At 36.6% G+C, this 16873-nt stretch overlaps 1 protein-coding gene across 4 annotated transcripts in view; it reads left to right on the forward strand.

The window, feature by feature from the left end:
- The window catches only part of LOC121423563 (ATP-dependent DNA/RNA helicase DHX36-like), a 38052-nt gene that overhangs the window by 15937 nt on the left and 5242 nt on the right, over positions 1–16873 (forward strand). For all 4 annotated transcript variants that reach the window (XM_041618922.1, XM_041618920.1, XM_041618921.1 and 1 more), the window contains exons 12-19: positions 2033–2241; positions 3941–4058; positions 4431–4529; positions 7420–7593; positions 11117–11281; positions 12640–12739; positions 14140–14239; positions 15364–15487. In XM_041618922.1, coding sequence (XP_041474856.1) covers positions 2033–2241; positions 3941–4058; positions 4431–4529; positions 7420–7593; positions 11117–11281; positions 12640–12739; positions 14140–14239; positions 15364–15487 — 1089 coding nt within the window. The remainder of the gene's footprint in view (positions 1–2032; positions 2242–3940; positions 4059–4430; positions 4530–7419; positions 7594–11116; positions 11282–12639; positions 12740–14139; positions 14240–15363; positions 15488–16873) is intronic.

Here is a 16873-nt window from a genome sequence, read left to right on the forward strand (position 1 = left end):
TAGATTTGGTTCTGCTTGAAACGAAAGTAGTTACCACTTGCAATAATCACACAATCATTCAATATCTATATGTAACATAAATTTAATTCAGAGCGACCAGCTCTATAAATGTACATATAGTTAAAGAAATTGAATAATCAGAATTAAATCATGAATCACATGCATATCAACATAACATCAAACTGTATTCAGCAGTTAACATCAGCATGAATTAACCTATACTGAATATGTTGCAATATGTATCTAATGAGAGTGATTTATTTATATTTAATCAAGGCCTAATAATTCGGCATCCAAACGTGACAATATTTTTGGTTATTAATTCCACCAATTAAGTTTCATCAAAAGAGGGTTTATACTTGGATGAATACCTACACTGGACCGTAGTATATCTAATCTGGTTATAATTTATATAGTTCAGAATAAGGACCCCTTCGACATCGTCAATGACTATCGTTGGTCCGATGAATATAGTCGTCTAAGAGCGAGCTGCGGTGGCTTCGACGACGCGAAGTAAAGCGAGCGAACTCTCGACGAAAAGCCAGTCCAGATTCGCGGACGAAATGATGGGGGCTGAGAGCCACAAGATTGCTACGATGAATCACAAGTCACGAACTCTGAGTTCAAGGATGAAGTACGAGCCCAGCTCGTCCCTAAAGAGAGTAAATAAATAACCATCTCCTAATAGACAAGGTCCAGTAATAACACTATAAATGTTCACAAGTCAGTTAAGATATACTAGCTTGAATTCACTGAGCTACTTACGGAAAATAATGTAAAAACAAACTACGGTATCTTTTATCCCTAAATAGCAAAAGGAAATCTCTCTTCTCATAGAAGTATAACTTCTCAGTTCAATGAATATTTACATCAACTATATCATATACAACATCAATAAACAGATCCTGGCTATTACTCTTGTTCAGTTCACAAGCCATATATCACATAACTATCAGTTTAAAATATATGGGAATCGTCATTGTCATTGAGCGTATAAACCAACAATTTTTCCATAATAAAATTAAAACTGTATTAACATTTAATTACTTCATCTTTATATCATCACTTCATGTTTAGTTGGTTTCACAAAGTTTTCATTTATGAAATATGATTTACTATACAATACAACAAAGCATTTAATATTCTTTGCACTTTAGTGTTCAATACTCCAACATTAATCATAAGCAAAATAATTACTGAATTTCTGTTTTCTTTGAAAACACTGAGTTTTGCTTTTAATTACAATAATTAATTATACCAATAAAATAGTGAACTTACAGTTCTTTGGAACAGTCGTGCCTGGTGAGATGAGGGCAGATGTGGTGGCTTTACCTGGCCTGTGCTGCCTGGATCCAGCCTGCCAACGATGGGGATTAAGACTCCGCTGTGCCTGCACTACACAGCCTGCAACATACACCCAAAGTAATGGCCTACGAGAACCACACCCTCACACTCTGAGCTAAGACCAAATGCGGAAGGGTCTTCCTCTCCCGAGAATCAAACGATTTCTGATTTGCTTTTACTCAAACACCACTCCATCATGACTCTCACAAAGACAAAGTCATTAACATTCTCAATATTCCTCTGCTTTACTCTTCCACGCTGAACATATCCAATTAAAACTACTTAACTATCCAAGCTTTAATTTCACCTATTCAAAACTCCCTTCTCAAACATTCTCAACAATCTTTTCCTCTCATACATAAAAACAAACATCTATAGAATTTTAGAGCTCCATTGAACTTAACTAAATATATCAAGTTAAATGACCCAATGCTCATGACCTAAGATTGTCAAGAAGTCAAAGTAAAATTCTAATCCTTACACCACAGCGGGTTTGATCACTTACTTAAAGATACAGTTGATTGACTCTGGGACTATGACAAGAGTCAACCACCCAAATTCCTTTTATTATATACAAGCTGAATGGTTACTAGGGGTTAACACTAAATAGACTTACAGTCGCATTGTGACACTCCCCATGATGGTGCATATCGGCTTGATGGTGTCTTGCATGACTCTTCTTCTGCAGGTATTTGAACGTCCTCCTCAAGGAGTACGTAAGATCATCATAGCAACCAACATTGCAGAGACGAGCATCACCATCGATGATGTGGTGTACGTGGTGAACATAGGACGCGTGAAGGAGACAAACTTTGATTTCACAAATAATATCAGGACGATGAAGGCTGAATGGGTCAGCAAGGCATCTGCTCATCAGAGGAGAGGAAGAGCTGGGAGGTGACAAATGAGGGAAAATTTATTTCTTTTTCTTTGCGGGGAGGGTGTCGGGTAATGCATGCTTTAACGGTCAATTTCTATAATCACACCAACAAAATCAACTCCAAAACCACCAACTTTGAATGTTTTCAGTTTTGTAAATTGTGATGACCTGAATAGTGTTTTAGTATCAAGGTTTGAGGTCACAGAAGTCGTTATATTCATTGAAAAAGCTTGTTCTTGTGATTATGAAAGATTCCTTTTATGAATTAACTTAAAACGTGGTTCTTGTATTCATACGCAGAGAGGAGGGCGGGGCGAGGGCAATGATGTGAAAATTTTTTGCGCTCATGAGATTAAATGTCAGATCAAAAGTTCTTGCTTTTACGTTAGATGAGGAACTGTATAAGGGACCAAATACAAACTTGTCTGATGCATACATGTATGTAACTGACGATGATCTCATGAGACTTTGTCGTCACAAGATCAAAAGTCTCAGTATCTTAAGATATCATCGTACATGTATTTATGGAAATATTGCATTTTCGCAATAGCCAAAGTTTAGATTTAATGGACCTGTTTCAAACTTGGCACATGTATGCATTAGTTCATGAGGATGATCTGATTATAGTTGGGGTTTTGAGATCAGAGATCAAAGGTCATTCATTTGAAAACAATGAGCAGTTAAAGGTCAAGTCCACCTCAGAAAAATGTCGATTTGAATCAACAGAGAAAAATCATACAAGCACAATGCTGAAAATTTCATCAAAATCGGATGTAAAATAAGAAAGTTATGACATTTCAAAGTTTCGCTTATTTTTAACAAAATAGTTATATGAACGAGCCAGTTACATCCAAATGAGAGAGTCGATGATGTCACTCACTATTTCTTTTGTTTTTTATTGTTTGAATTATACAATATTTCAATTTTTACGAATTTGATGATTAGGACCTCCTTGCCTAAAGCACAAAATGTTGAAATAATGGAATTCCATGTGTTCAGGGAGGAATGAAACTTCATTTCACATGACAATGACAAGAAAATCAAAATATTTCATATGATAAAATACAAAAGAAATAGTGAGTGAGTGATGTCATCAGTTCCCTCATTTGCATACCGACCGAGATGTGCATATAACTGTTTTGTGAAATGAAGCGAAACTTTAAGATGTCATAACTTTCTTATTTTACATCCGATTTTGATGAAATTTTCAGTGTTATGCTTGTTTAATTTTTCTGTTTTTATTCAAATCAAGTTTTTGTTGGGGTGGACTTGTCCTTAAAGTGTGTAATATATTTCTGATCTGGCAGCAGCAGAGTCATTACTCGTAGCTGAACATTTGAGAATTCCTGTTGTTCAGGGGTTACTTTTCACAACTTACTGCCTAAATCTGCAACATTGGATAAGCTTTAACATTGTAATGAATGGGATTTTCCCATGGCTTCTTTTTGAGTTTCCAGGGGGCCGTTTCATAAAGCTGTTCATAAGTCAAGAGCAACTTTAAGAACGACTGGTGATCCTTTTTTGCGCAAAAAACCATCGCTTATGAATATACCATTTATCAAAACAAAGGATCACCAGTTGTTCGTAAAGTCGCTCTTAACTTTCGAACAGCTTAATGAAGCACCCACCAGGTCTCTGAGAATTTTGGGGGCAAAATTGCCCAGAGCCCCTGTGTAATTTTTTCCCTGATCTAGTTTTATTCATCTTCTGATACAGAGTACAGGATGGGATATGCTTCCATGTGTACACCCAGCTAAAGGCATCTGAAATGGAGGAATACCAACTGCCTGAAATCAAGAGAACTCCCCTTGAAGAACTCTGTCTTAACATCAAGGTAAAGAAAGTAGAGACAGAAGTAAGGACAGAATTTGGGAAGTAAGGGCAGAATTTGGGAAGTAAGGACAGAATTTGGGAAGTAAAGGCAGAATTTGGGGAGTAAAAACAAAATTTGTGAAGAACACAGGATTCACAGAATTTCATAGAAAATAGAACCGTTTTTCAGGACAATGCTAATTTGAATTACGGAAAAAAATGAAAATCATGAAAATCAAAGCAAAATTGGGGTGTCTCTTTTAGTACTAGTAAGGATCACTAGTAGTGGGTAACGTATGAACAGCTGTATGAAATGGCCATCTGTTTTGGTAAATAACTTGCATAAAGGAAAGATAATCTCACACTTTTTAATCAATTTTTTTCTTCAATCCAGACCCTGAAGCTTGGGGGTGTTCATCCCTTCATCAGCAAAGCAATGGAAGCACCAGACATCAGAGCTATCCAGCTAGCAATCCAGAGTCTCAAGCAAATGGTATTTACACCTCTTGATTCTTTAAAATTAACATCATTGAGAAGCCTTACCAAAAGTCAAAACTACTTACGTCTTTTCTGCAGGAATTCTGCAAGCATCTTTTCAATGACATTCCTCACATTTCATCATAGGCAATGAAAGGTGTGGCTAATGCAGTGTTGCAAGAAAATATTTGCAAATAAATTGCAAATTTCTGTTGCAAGTTTACAGGTGATGGATCAATTATGATTGATAGAAATCAATTGAGTATGTGAATGTAAAAAAGGTCCAAGACCATATAATAATTAACTAATGCTCTTAATCAGTTGTCAATCCAATGGTTTTAGTTCTTGGTAGAAAATTTTTGAATAAACCTAATTTCATTTAATAACATACAAAAGTACAAGTGGGGATATGACATCATCAGCCCACTTTTATTTATGCAGGAAGTCTGCATTAAACCATGGGTTCAAGCAATGGTTTCAAAATCACCTTCATGAACTTTTTTTTATGTCACCTTTATTCAAAACAAAGGGAAGTTACAACCAATGAAAATAAGTCCAGGTTACTCGTTTGTTTACGACGAAGTACAGGACTAATAAAATAATTACAGATACACATATACACATATATATATAACATATCACAATCAAATTTACATAAAACGATTATACATTGGTGATTACAGAAAAGAAAATTGAAATAGATCAATCACACACCCTTACAACTGAAATGAAGAGAGGATAGAAGGGAGATAGAAAGATTGAACTTGATGAAGAGAAATAGGAGGAGGAAAAAGTGTGACGAGCGAAAAGAAGGGGGAGAAGGCAGAGAAGAAGGAGAATGAAGAAAAAGAGGAATAAGAAGAAGTAAGGGAGTGCAATACAAAGTTTTGTGAATGAGATATTGCATTATTGGCATATAATTTACTTCTTTACAAAAATCACCTACTTACTTATACATCCAGAAGACTAGATGAGCTGACAAAATAGCATGGAGTATTCTACATGGATGAGAAGGGGAAAGGTGAAGATAGGGAAATAGTAGAGAAAGAGAGAGAGAGACGAGAAAAAAGAGAGGAAGAGAGAGAAAGATAAGAAGAGGGTTTAGAGAAAGAGGGATGGAAGAGTGGAAAGGAAAGAAGAAGCCTTCCTATACATGTTGTGATTTCTCAATCTAAAAGAGTCATATCTGTCCATTGCGGCTCTGCCCTAGCGTTGAAGATGACGTAAGACCCCACAAGAGCTAGTTTGCTTATCTCACGAATGGTATTCTTACATACTCTACTATTTACAAGACAGAAAATCTTCTTAATCTGTTGTTTGTTTTCTTAGTAATAACACCTCGACTTCCAACTTCAAAACAAATCAACTGTGTTTCACAATTGGCTGCCCTAATGTCCTCATTCAGTTGTGCATATCGTTTTAGTTTCCTCACTCTAGCTCTTGGAATATTGGGCTCAAATGGTACTGTGAGCTCAGCCATCACTACTTTGGATATATCTCTGAAGAATAGTACCAAGTCCGGCTTTTCAGTTGTCGGCATAATGTAAGGGGGGAATCGTTCCCCCACCCACTCTAAAACCGGAAAGATCTGCAAATATTGTCATGGGAATCATGTTTTCTTCTGCTATTCTTTTCAGTTCATTTGCAATGTGATGTAATATGCTGTTGAAAATCTGTAAACCAATGAACTTTGTATTTTTCTTGGGACATTAATGAAGTTAATGAAAGTGTATGATATGAATATCATACAAGTTGATGCTGTTTTGTAATGACCTGTGCATTATTTGTCGAACAATCAATTTTTTTACAACCATGTGTAAGTACTTACCGACGCATGGCTAGCCCGTGCATCTGGTAAATTTGCCATGCATAAGTAATTACAAATGCATGGCAAATTTACCGGATGCAAGAAAATTATGAAATGTAATGCACACCCTTGATGACCCTGGACTACATCAACATGTATGCCTTACTACTTGATAGTTTGCTAGCATATACCAGTACTATACTTCAAATGCCAGATTCAGCTTTGCATTGACTAAAATAAGCAGTGTAGGCTCCTACTACTACAACTAGCCAGCCATAGACCTGTGGAAGCGCCGTAGTGTAGCGGTTCTGACTCTCGCCTTGTAATCAGAGGGTTGTGTGTTCGAATCCCACCATGGTCTAGCGTCCTTTGGCAAGGCGTCAATCCACACATTGCCACTTTCACTATTTGGGTACCGGTAGGAAACAACCGTCATTGTGGTTGGTTTAGCAAGTTTGCACCTAACAGGCTGCTTGAAATGCTATGAATCCAGTGACCCGGGTAATAATAATTGTAAAGCGCTTTGAACAGTCATAGATTGATAAAGCGCTATATAAATGCCAATTATTATAGACCTCCAGTAGCTATGTGCATGTGTGCCTGGCCCACCCCTGGATAAGAGGCACTGCCTATGTCTATGGCTACAACTGCTGCTTGGGACAGCAGCGTCTAGCTAGCATACTAGACCTATGCACCGATCTCCCAGCCAGTGCAGTAGATCATACAGTACTCGAGTAGACCGAGTTCATTTTATTTACAGTAAATATTTGTACTCACAGATCCTTTTGCATCCTTTAATTGATTTACAGTTAGCCTAGAAGCTTCTTCGCAGAATGATTATTTTACGTGAACAAGTGGGACCGTACATGCGCAATGACGTCATAACAACCTTTATGCGCAATAGCTTGTTTACAACGGATATCATGCGCTTTGTTGTGATATTGGTCGTCTGCCCAGTAAAATTTCAATGCATGACAATTGATGAATCAGATTACAGGGATTTTGATACCCATTCTATAAAAATCTATTGTAAGCTTATTCACCAAATGTGTCCTGAGACACTCTAATATTTCCTCTTCTCAACTGTATTTCGTTATAGAGAGCCTTTGATGATAATGAGGAACTGACAGCTTTAGGTTACCATCTATCCCGTCTTCCTGTGGAGCCTCGTATCGGTAAGATGCTGCTGTTTGGTGCCATGTTCTGCTGCCTAGATCCCATCCTCACCGTAGCAGCATCACTCAGCTGGAAAGATCCATTTTACATTCCTCTGGTGAGTAAATTGACATCTAAAAAACCCCAAAAATGAAGCACTCTCGTATTTGGAGATGTTTCATGACGGTGTTTTCAGTGCATGAATGACTTTATTAATGACTGGATCATTTTCTTGTTCTCTATCTGGGGCCTGTTTCATAAAGACTCAAAGGTAAATGCCAGTTGTGGTAGCAATACCAAAATTGAGTTAGTACAGAATCCAATGAAATGACCACCAAAGTGTCTGTTTGTACAAATAAAACTTATGTGCCAAAGGAGTCTGGAAGAAATTGTGTAATTGCTGAGAAATCAGCAAATAAGCACAGGATTTGGGTCAAGCGTCGGGCCCGACATTCAAAGCAATAATTATACACTGTCCCACGTGTGATTATCTGTGTTGGTGATCTTCAGTGTGAACATTTTTCAGCGTAGATTTCAAGATTTCACAAAGTTCAGTTTATGTAACTTTACCAGATCTAGATCCTCGATGATATACTGACAATTAAGCTTTGTTTTACAGACTCTCATGAAATCAGTGTTTACTGCAACTTCTGGCATTTCTCTTTAATGCTATGTTAACTTCCATTAACTTTTATTGTGATTGTCTGCTAAGCCCTGTTACCTTGTTGTTATCGTTGTCGTTGTAACATAAGGGCCACTGATTTTCAACTTTCTTAATTTGCATCGGCTAAAATTGAAGCATTTCATTTTATTTCATTTATTGATTTAACCATTTTAAAAAACAACAAAATTACAATGTTCAAAAGATACAAATGCAGCAAGAGAATTAAATACAAAGTAGATATTCAAAGATACAAATATGATTACAATAAAACATAGTACAAAAGTAAAATGGTTAGGGAACCCAGAAGAAGCAAAAGCTTGTTGATAGGGCTCCCTGCAAGTAATAATCCACACACACACCACACTCATACACGCCTGCGCTGCAAGATGAGAAAGTATAGGGAGAGGGAGACAACAGTAAATTGGGAGGGAGAGAGGGAAAAGAGAGGAAAGAGTGAAGAGAAAAATGGAAAGAGATATGACGAAGGAGAAAGAAGGAGTATAGTATGAAGTAGGTATACAGTGAATACTAAGGCTAAGCTCTAGAATCAGACAATAAGACTATTACGGCAAAGGGACTTAAAGCGAGAAAGTGTGGCACTGCCCTTGATATTCATGTCAAGAGCATTCCATTGATGAATTGCATTGAAATGAAAAGAATGTTGAACAGTGGCAGTGCGCACCTTTGGTATGTGAAGTTTACGACTCTGACGAGTGTTATGAGAATGTACATCAGAATTTAAAGTAAACAAGTTTTTAAATATATGGGGTAATAGATTATGATGGTATTTAAACATAAAAATTAATGTACCAAATGAAACAAGCGGTTGCACTGGTAGAATCCTGAGTTTGTGAAATAGCGGTTTAGTGTGTTCATGATAGAGGGAATGAGATAATGTTCTAATTGCTCGTTTTTGGAGAATTTCTAGTTGTTTTAAATGACTTGGAAAAGTATGTCCCCATGCAGTGTTACAATAAATCAGATGAGGTAATATTATACTATTATATATGGTAATAAGAATATTCTGCGGTAGAAAATATTTTAATCTATATAACACACCATTACCTCTGGATACTTTTAAACAGACATTATCAATATGAGGTTTCCAGGAAAGGAACTCATTTAAAAACACTCCAAGAAATTTAACATTTTCAACTCTTTTTATAAAGTTATTACCAATTTTCAATGGATTTAAGTTGAGCGAGAGCCTCCTGTTTCTAGATCTAAATATAATATAGTTAGATCTAAATATTATATAGTTAGATATTGAAATTCTTTTTGTTAACCAGCATTTTATTGAAAAGTTAATCATTTGTCAATTTTGATATACAGTGCACAGGTCCCAGAAAAAACGAAACCGAGATTTAGCGATGATTTATCATGACTTAATCATAAATAAAATAGACAAATGACCTATCAATGTAAAGCTTAGAATCTCCTCTTTCATCTGGTATTACTTAGATCATTTCTCATTCACGCATGAGTGAGCAAAAACAATTTGAAAAGGGGGTACCAAAAAGTCACTTGGCGGGCCGTATCTGTGTTTTAAAAAGAAAACCTCATTTTGAAAAGATTCAATATCTGCTCTTTAATTTGATACCTCAATTACAGAAAATGGTCAAGAAATGACAAAGTTCTGGTTATTTGAAATAAGGCTTGAATTTCAATAATTTCAGAAAATGAAGAGGTTTTACAGGCTAGCGTTCAAACTAACTCGACACTCCGTTTTGTTGACGATCAGCCATGCATGAAGTCTTTTGTTACCGTGCGATAGCTTCTGTGGGAAACCGGTGAAAACAAGTTTATTTAATGAAATTAGGGAAATACAACCATTATTTCGAGGGATCATAACTTCTTTAATTCTTGTACATTTTCTGTGATTGAGGTATCAAAGAAAAGAGCAGATATTGAACTTTTTATTCATGTGATTTTCTTTTTGAAATTCAGATACCCCCCGCCAAGTGAGTTTTTGGCGTCCTCTCTTCGAATTGTTTTTACTCACTCATGCTTGAATGAGGAATAATCTAAGTAATACCAGATGAAAGAGGAGACTCTAAGCTTTACATTGATAGGTCATTTGTCTATTTTATTTATGATTAAGTTATGATAAATCATCGCTAAATCTCGGTTTCGTTTTTTCTGGGACGCACTGTAGGATATATTAAATTCCCACTATGTTTAGCAGTGAGGGAATAGTTTAGGTTTCCTCTGTTAGCACAAGAACATACACCAGTCATTTGTAAAGCTATGTATGAGTTATGAACAGCTTTTGTGAAACAACATCCTGCTAGGCCCCGTCTAACAATTAGTTACGATTGATCCGATCAACCTCACCTTTATGGAAATCCATCAATGTCATAAATTTTTCTACAGGAAATTTGCACTATGTCCTTTGTAAACAAAGAAAAGCACACTGAATTTTTAAGAAAACGACGGAGGATGTATGATAATGTGTCATATTTAGAATATGTATTGAACAAACAAGCATTTTATATGTTGGCTTAGCTGGCTTTCCATAGTTGCGTTTGATCGGATCAATTACAACTATTTGTATGACGGGGCCCTGAAATGACAAAACACCTTGCACCTCATTTTGTTTGTTGAAATGTAAAGAAATAATTGAAATCTACACAACACATTAAGATTAGGATTGAGTCTGTCATGCAGGAATACTGGAATATATTTGGTGTGGTCAGATTCCGGTAAAGTTTATCATTGTGGTGTTCCAAAGGAACAAATGATTGAAACTCATGCAATTCATGAGTTCCATCTGAAAGTGAGAAATTGACATTCAATTTAAAATTGAACTACTTGTACATAAGAAAAAACACTTTACTGAGCACTAGCACTTTGACATGCTTTTGAATGCAGGTCTGTGGAATTCTCAACCGATTCTCCCTACCAACTGTACTCTCCTATTTGCCCTGTTTTGCGATTTCATTAATTTCTTTCTTTGACGACCTTTTTCTGCTACCAGGGGAAGGAGGCCCTCGCTGACGAGAGGCGGAGGATTCTCTCTAACAACACACGTAGTGATCATCTGATGTTGTGTAATGCTATGAATGGATGGGAGGAGGCTAAGGAGAACAGAGAGGAAGGATCTTATTGCTGGCGGAACTTCATGTCTTCCAATATCCTTAGTGTGAGTCCCCCATTTACTTTGGCTTGGAGGTGATGCAACATTTGCTCTGACCTGCAACAATATCTCTGGGTGTTATTTCATCTAAGAAGTAGGGTTAGGTGTAGGCTTACAATAGCTTTTTATGTTAGGTTCAGGGTTAGATTTAGGTAGAGTATAGTGTTTAATTAACCCTTAGAAGACTGGGGGTGGGGGCTGATTCAGCCCCCCTCAACATGTTTCGCGATAAATCCGCTTCCAAAAATTTTCTGACCACGTCACTCCCCGACTTTTTACTTTCAAGTCTCGCACAACTTTTGAGACCAAAATTGTGACCCCCTGGTACGCGGTGCCGAAATTACACAACATTTCGTAAGTGCCTGCAGATGCAGACTCAAAGTTGCTCAAAAACATGAATTTGTGTACAAATCCAACGCGTTAGTGTTTTTAGTAAAAATTCATAAAATTTATCACATTTTTCCTTTACTGCTTAAAATCAATTAGTTTTATTTTGTTTATGGTCAAAATAAAGTTGCTGACAATTTCCACTGAAATAAAAATAAAGAACAAAAAGTCGAAAAACAGAGAAATACATAAGAAATTTAGAAAACAATGAAATACAAAAAAAATAAATGTGATGTTGAAATTTAAAAAAAAATGAATTTAATCAGATGCCTGTAAAGAGTATGTGAAACAAAAATGTGCATTTTAGGGGCATTATTTTGTTAATTAGAGCAAACTTACGATCTTACGCATAAATTACCATAATTAATGAGCAATGAGATTTTTCCCAGAATTCGATATTATAGTTTTATAGATAATGCCATGGGTAACGTGCATGCCAATTATCGTCGCGATCGCGCAATCAACGGCCGAGATCACAAGGGGGGCTGAATCAGCCCCCCAGTCTTCTTAGGCTTCGAAATAGCCCAGTCTATTTAGGGTTAAGGGTTGAAGTTCATTAGATGGGGGTGTGGAATTCTTAGTGGAGCATGGAACCAGCTTCGCCTCCGTCTTACAAAGAGTTGCATTATCGACTCTTGTCTTTTAATCAGAGGGACATGGGTTCAAATCTCAGTCATGACATGTTTTTACCCACATTGTGCTGCACTATACCCAGGTGAAATGAATGGGTACCCAGTAGGATTTATTCCTTGAATGCTTTAGCTCTAGCCGGGGTAATGATATGATACCAAGTATCAAGTGCAGTAGAGTATATGCAGTTATAGTAGCTGCATTATATAAATGGGCACATTCAATTTGGGGACACATGGTATCAATATCACAGTGGTCTATCTATCTGAAAACTGACTTGAAAGCATTTGAGAGACTGATTCTGCTTGATTTTTGTTCAAGCCCTGCAATCATTTTCTCCCTCACAGATGCTGAGTAAGATGAAGGGTCAGTTCTGTGATGTCCTGCATCACATGAGGTTCATCTCCAACAGATCACCAAAACACATTGATGCCAACAGAAATTCAGGTAAGCTGAAGGGAATTTTTAGTCAGAGAAACCTTTGCATAAAGACCAGCTGAGGGAGATAAGGGGTCTTTATAGACAATTGGTCTCCATCAACAGGTTCCTGTGATGCATGCATGCTCACATCACACCCATTCTGAAATCTGGTTAAAGGTCAACAATCACATCATCAAAATCCTCCTTGTATTCCATGCAATTAACGGCTCTGCTCCACAGTACAATATTGATCAAATCATCAAATACACTCCTGTCAGGTCCCTGCATTCATCCAAGTCTGGTTCCCTAGTTATTCCCAAATCCGTTAGGACATGGGGGGGGGGGTTCGGGCTTTTGCTCATGCTGGCCCTTTTCTCTGGACTGATCTTCCCCTGGTAATCCATGAGTGCACTTCCATTGACCTTAAGACGTCTTTTGATGCTTCCTACTCTTAATTGTTCCTGAATCTATTATTATTATATTCTCTTTCTTTCTTTCACTGCTCCAAAAACACATGGCAGAGTGCCCAAGGTGAACTCTGCCGAGTGCATTTGGTGCATTACAAATCACATATATTATTATTATCTTCATGTATTGGGAAACAATTTTGGTTTTTATGAACAGGTTCTATCTATCTATGGGGTTATTGTTTAGGAAAACCAATTTTGTGGTCTTTGTAGACGGGTATTCCTTCTATCCAGGAGGTTGTTGAAGCAGATGGATGTTTCATAAGTATGTTTTTGATTAATAAATCATCTTACCAATGACTGATGGCCTTTTTTCATGCTAGATAATAATCAATTCGTAGCTGACTTAGCACAAAACAACATTTTCCAGTCATGCGTAACTTGTGTGTATTTTTACGAACAGCTGTAAGAAAAACCCACCGGTACATGTATATGTATTTATAGTTATGTAGTGATTATTTGTAGTCTATTGGACAAGTGTTCAATGAAAATGTGTTTTTCAAGATGTTTTATTAACATTTTAGGATTATATTCTGATTGGAATGGCTCCTCCAATATCACTTGGAGATAGTTGTGACAATGTGACATCCAGTGGCAGATTCAGGATTGATCAGTGAGGGGGGGGGGGCAACAAGTGGATTACTATTTTCCATTTTTACTAGCAAAAAAAGGTCAAAGTCCATTGCATTCTCGACCTTCCTGTCAATTGTTGTTTACGATAAACAAACAAGAAAGAAAGAAACTTGCTTATCCCTCTAATAATTATAATAATAATAATAATAATAAACAGTTCTTGTGTAGGGCATATCACAAATTTTATGAATAATGTCTCTATGCGCTTCGAAAGGACTTGGATATTATTACCCCACCCTCTAACATGTGACCTTATCATGGAACAGCCTTAGATGTCTTTCATAAAAGATGGAATACAGCCATTCAAACTTGTGTTTTGTTGTGCAGAGAACGAACAGCTCGTGAAGGCAGTGCTGTGTGCCGGTCTATACCCAAAGGTTGCTCACATAGACAAATCTGGACCTTCTCGAAATCCAGCTCGGCGGAGGTGAGTCTAGCTTAGTGCACCATTAGAGCATTTCATGAAACAAATTGAGAGTGATTGCAACTGACCACTGTTATAAGCTACTGAAATCCTTGCATCTGATTGGCTCAGAACAAATTATTAAGTCAAAGTTACTGACAAGATGCTTCATGAAACACTCCCTTGAGCGCATCAAATTCTAATGTTCTTGTGTTTTGATCGATAACTCTCACTTATGCATTCAGCCACGCTGCAGCTCTTTTGTTCGGTGCAATTGCCAACCAAAAGTGTAATGTCACCTAAAATGATTGTGGTTTATGGAGTCTTCTATTATCTGCTTTTGCCACTCTTCACCCAGGTGTAGTAAATTGGTACCTGGTATGAAGAAATTCCCTGAATGATTGAGTGCTCAACAAGAGTGTCATGCTAAAGCCTGGGTAATGGTATGCAGCACGTGGAAGCATTGTATTAAGTACTATATGAAAGTTGCATATTATTATTCTTTGAAATCAAGCCTAATTATTTGGAAATGCTTCATATATTAAAAAGGAAATACATAAAGAATATTGAATTTGTGACATTGACTCTCAATAACATACCATGTAATTTACAATTTATGGACAAGATAAACAATAAAAAATATCAAGTCTATAGCAGGAAAGATAAAAGTTTTACTAAATATACTTTTACAGATAAATGTTACTTTTCAGGCCTTTTGTCAGATCACGTTGTGGTGATTTATTATGTTACTTATTGTGTGAGTACATACACATGTGGGTCTTTCCATGAAGTTGAGGCACAAATTGTGACACTTCAGCATAACTAAGTCCTTATTATACTATGTATTTATTATTTGTAGGCTTTACATTTATTTTAAGATAACACGTTTTAATGGAACTTTTTGGGCCAATGGGACTCATTTTTTTATGAAGCTATCAAGCACAACAGTGTATACTGCTGTTGAATGGACATGGTGTCCTAGTAGCATCTGGATATTTACATTTGGTCCTAAAAGTCAAATTATGACAATTAGGTCGACCATAACTTGATGTAATATGCATATTTACTTGTTAAGTCATGGCAAGACTCCATGTACATAAATCATTTAGAAACATCATCACACTGCCTATTTAATTTTGTCTTTACAGACCACCTAAACTAAGCACCCAGGAGGATGGACGGGTTCAAATCCACCCAAAGTCGGTCAACGCCCAGGAAACAACCTTTAGCAGTAAATGGTTGCTCTATCATGTCAAGATTAAATCTACAAATGTAAGTCGTGGGGGAGTGTTTCATGAAAAGATTTGTACTGATGGATGTTATAAGCTACTGAAGATCCCTCCATCTGATTGGCTGAGAGCGAATTAGTCAGTGAAAATCACTGACAAAACGGTAATTGAAATGCTCATTTTGGCCCCGTAACGCAAAGGTTAACAATTAATCATTAAATGTAAAGGCCTATCAGAATCATTGTTGCATGCGATTTTTTTCTCAGTAGACTGACTAGGAACCAATCAAAACTGTGCTTTCAAATTAGCGGTTGATTGCTAAGCTTGGTGTAACAGGGCCCTATTTCTTAATGTCTATTGATTGCTAAATTAGGAAGTTACAGAAAAGATCAAAGTTGAAGTTCATGATCATTTTGTATAACCTATGAATGGAAAGTTAATACAAATTACATAAAGAGAATGAATGCAAGGACCATGTTTAAGGCAAATCTTGTTGAATTGGCCGTTTCAATACTGTCTGCTTTGAAGGGGTATAGTTCAAGGTGACCTTTAACTCCACTATGCACCCAAGATGAAGTCAAGGAGGTCATTGTTTAGTTTTGAGATTATCGCAGAGCTCTAGTTTCAGTATGACTAAGAATTAAGCACCTAGTATTTTGTAGCATATTGTAAGGAGCTGGGAACTCCATGTGAAATGAAGTTGAAAATGTGGAAATACATAACCTGAACTTTGAATTTCATCCTGTTTTGCAGCTGTCATAACAAAATTTTTTGCTAAAAAAAAGAGACAAGTCTTTGCAAAACATTTGGGATAATAATAAAAATGATAATAATAACTGTACATTTACCAGGGTAGCCACTTCAGTTCCGAAAACTTATTATTACCCGGCTAAGCTAGGCTACCTTTTCAGGTGCGCAAAGCTTTTTGAGGAAATACTTCCTGCTGGTACTATTTACCTCACCATGAAAACTGACATGAGGGAATTGAAAATATAAATAGAAATATATGTATCTTCTTTGTATGATTCAATATAATGATAACAGGGCAGTTTTATTTTTAAAAAATACATGGCGGCTCCATTTACAACTGTCATAATGTCTGTGCAAACTTTTATGGCAATCAAACACTTTCATGTCTGAGATCTGGGGTCCGTTGCAGAAAGAGTTGCGCTTAAACGCAAGTCAAAAATCAATCGCAAGTCCCAAATGCGCGCTGTTGATTGGTTGACAGTCAAGTTGCACATGATTTTTAGAGTTGCAATTGATCCGATCAATCGTATCTATGTAAAGCCAGCAAAGTCTACATATGAAATGCATGTTTGTCCAAAATTTCTAGATATATATCCGTAAATTCATTGATTTCTTGACAATTTGGTGTGCTCACCTTTGTTTACAAAGGACATTTTGCAAATTTCCTGTATAAAAAAAA

This window comes from Lytechinus variegatus, chromosome 11, assembly GCF_018143015.1.
Source record: "Lytechinus variegatus isolate NC3 chromosome 11, Lvar_3.0, whole genome shotgun sequence".
In the NCBI taxonomy this organism is placed as follows: Eukaryota; Metazoa; Echinodermata; class Echinoidea; order Temnopleuroida; family Toxopneustidae; genus Lytechinus; species Lytechinus variegatus.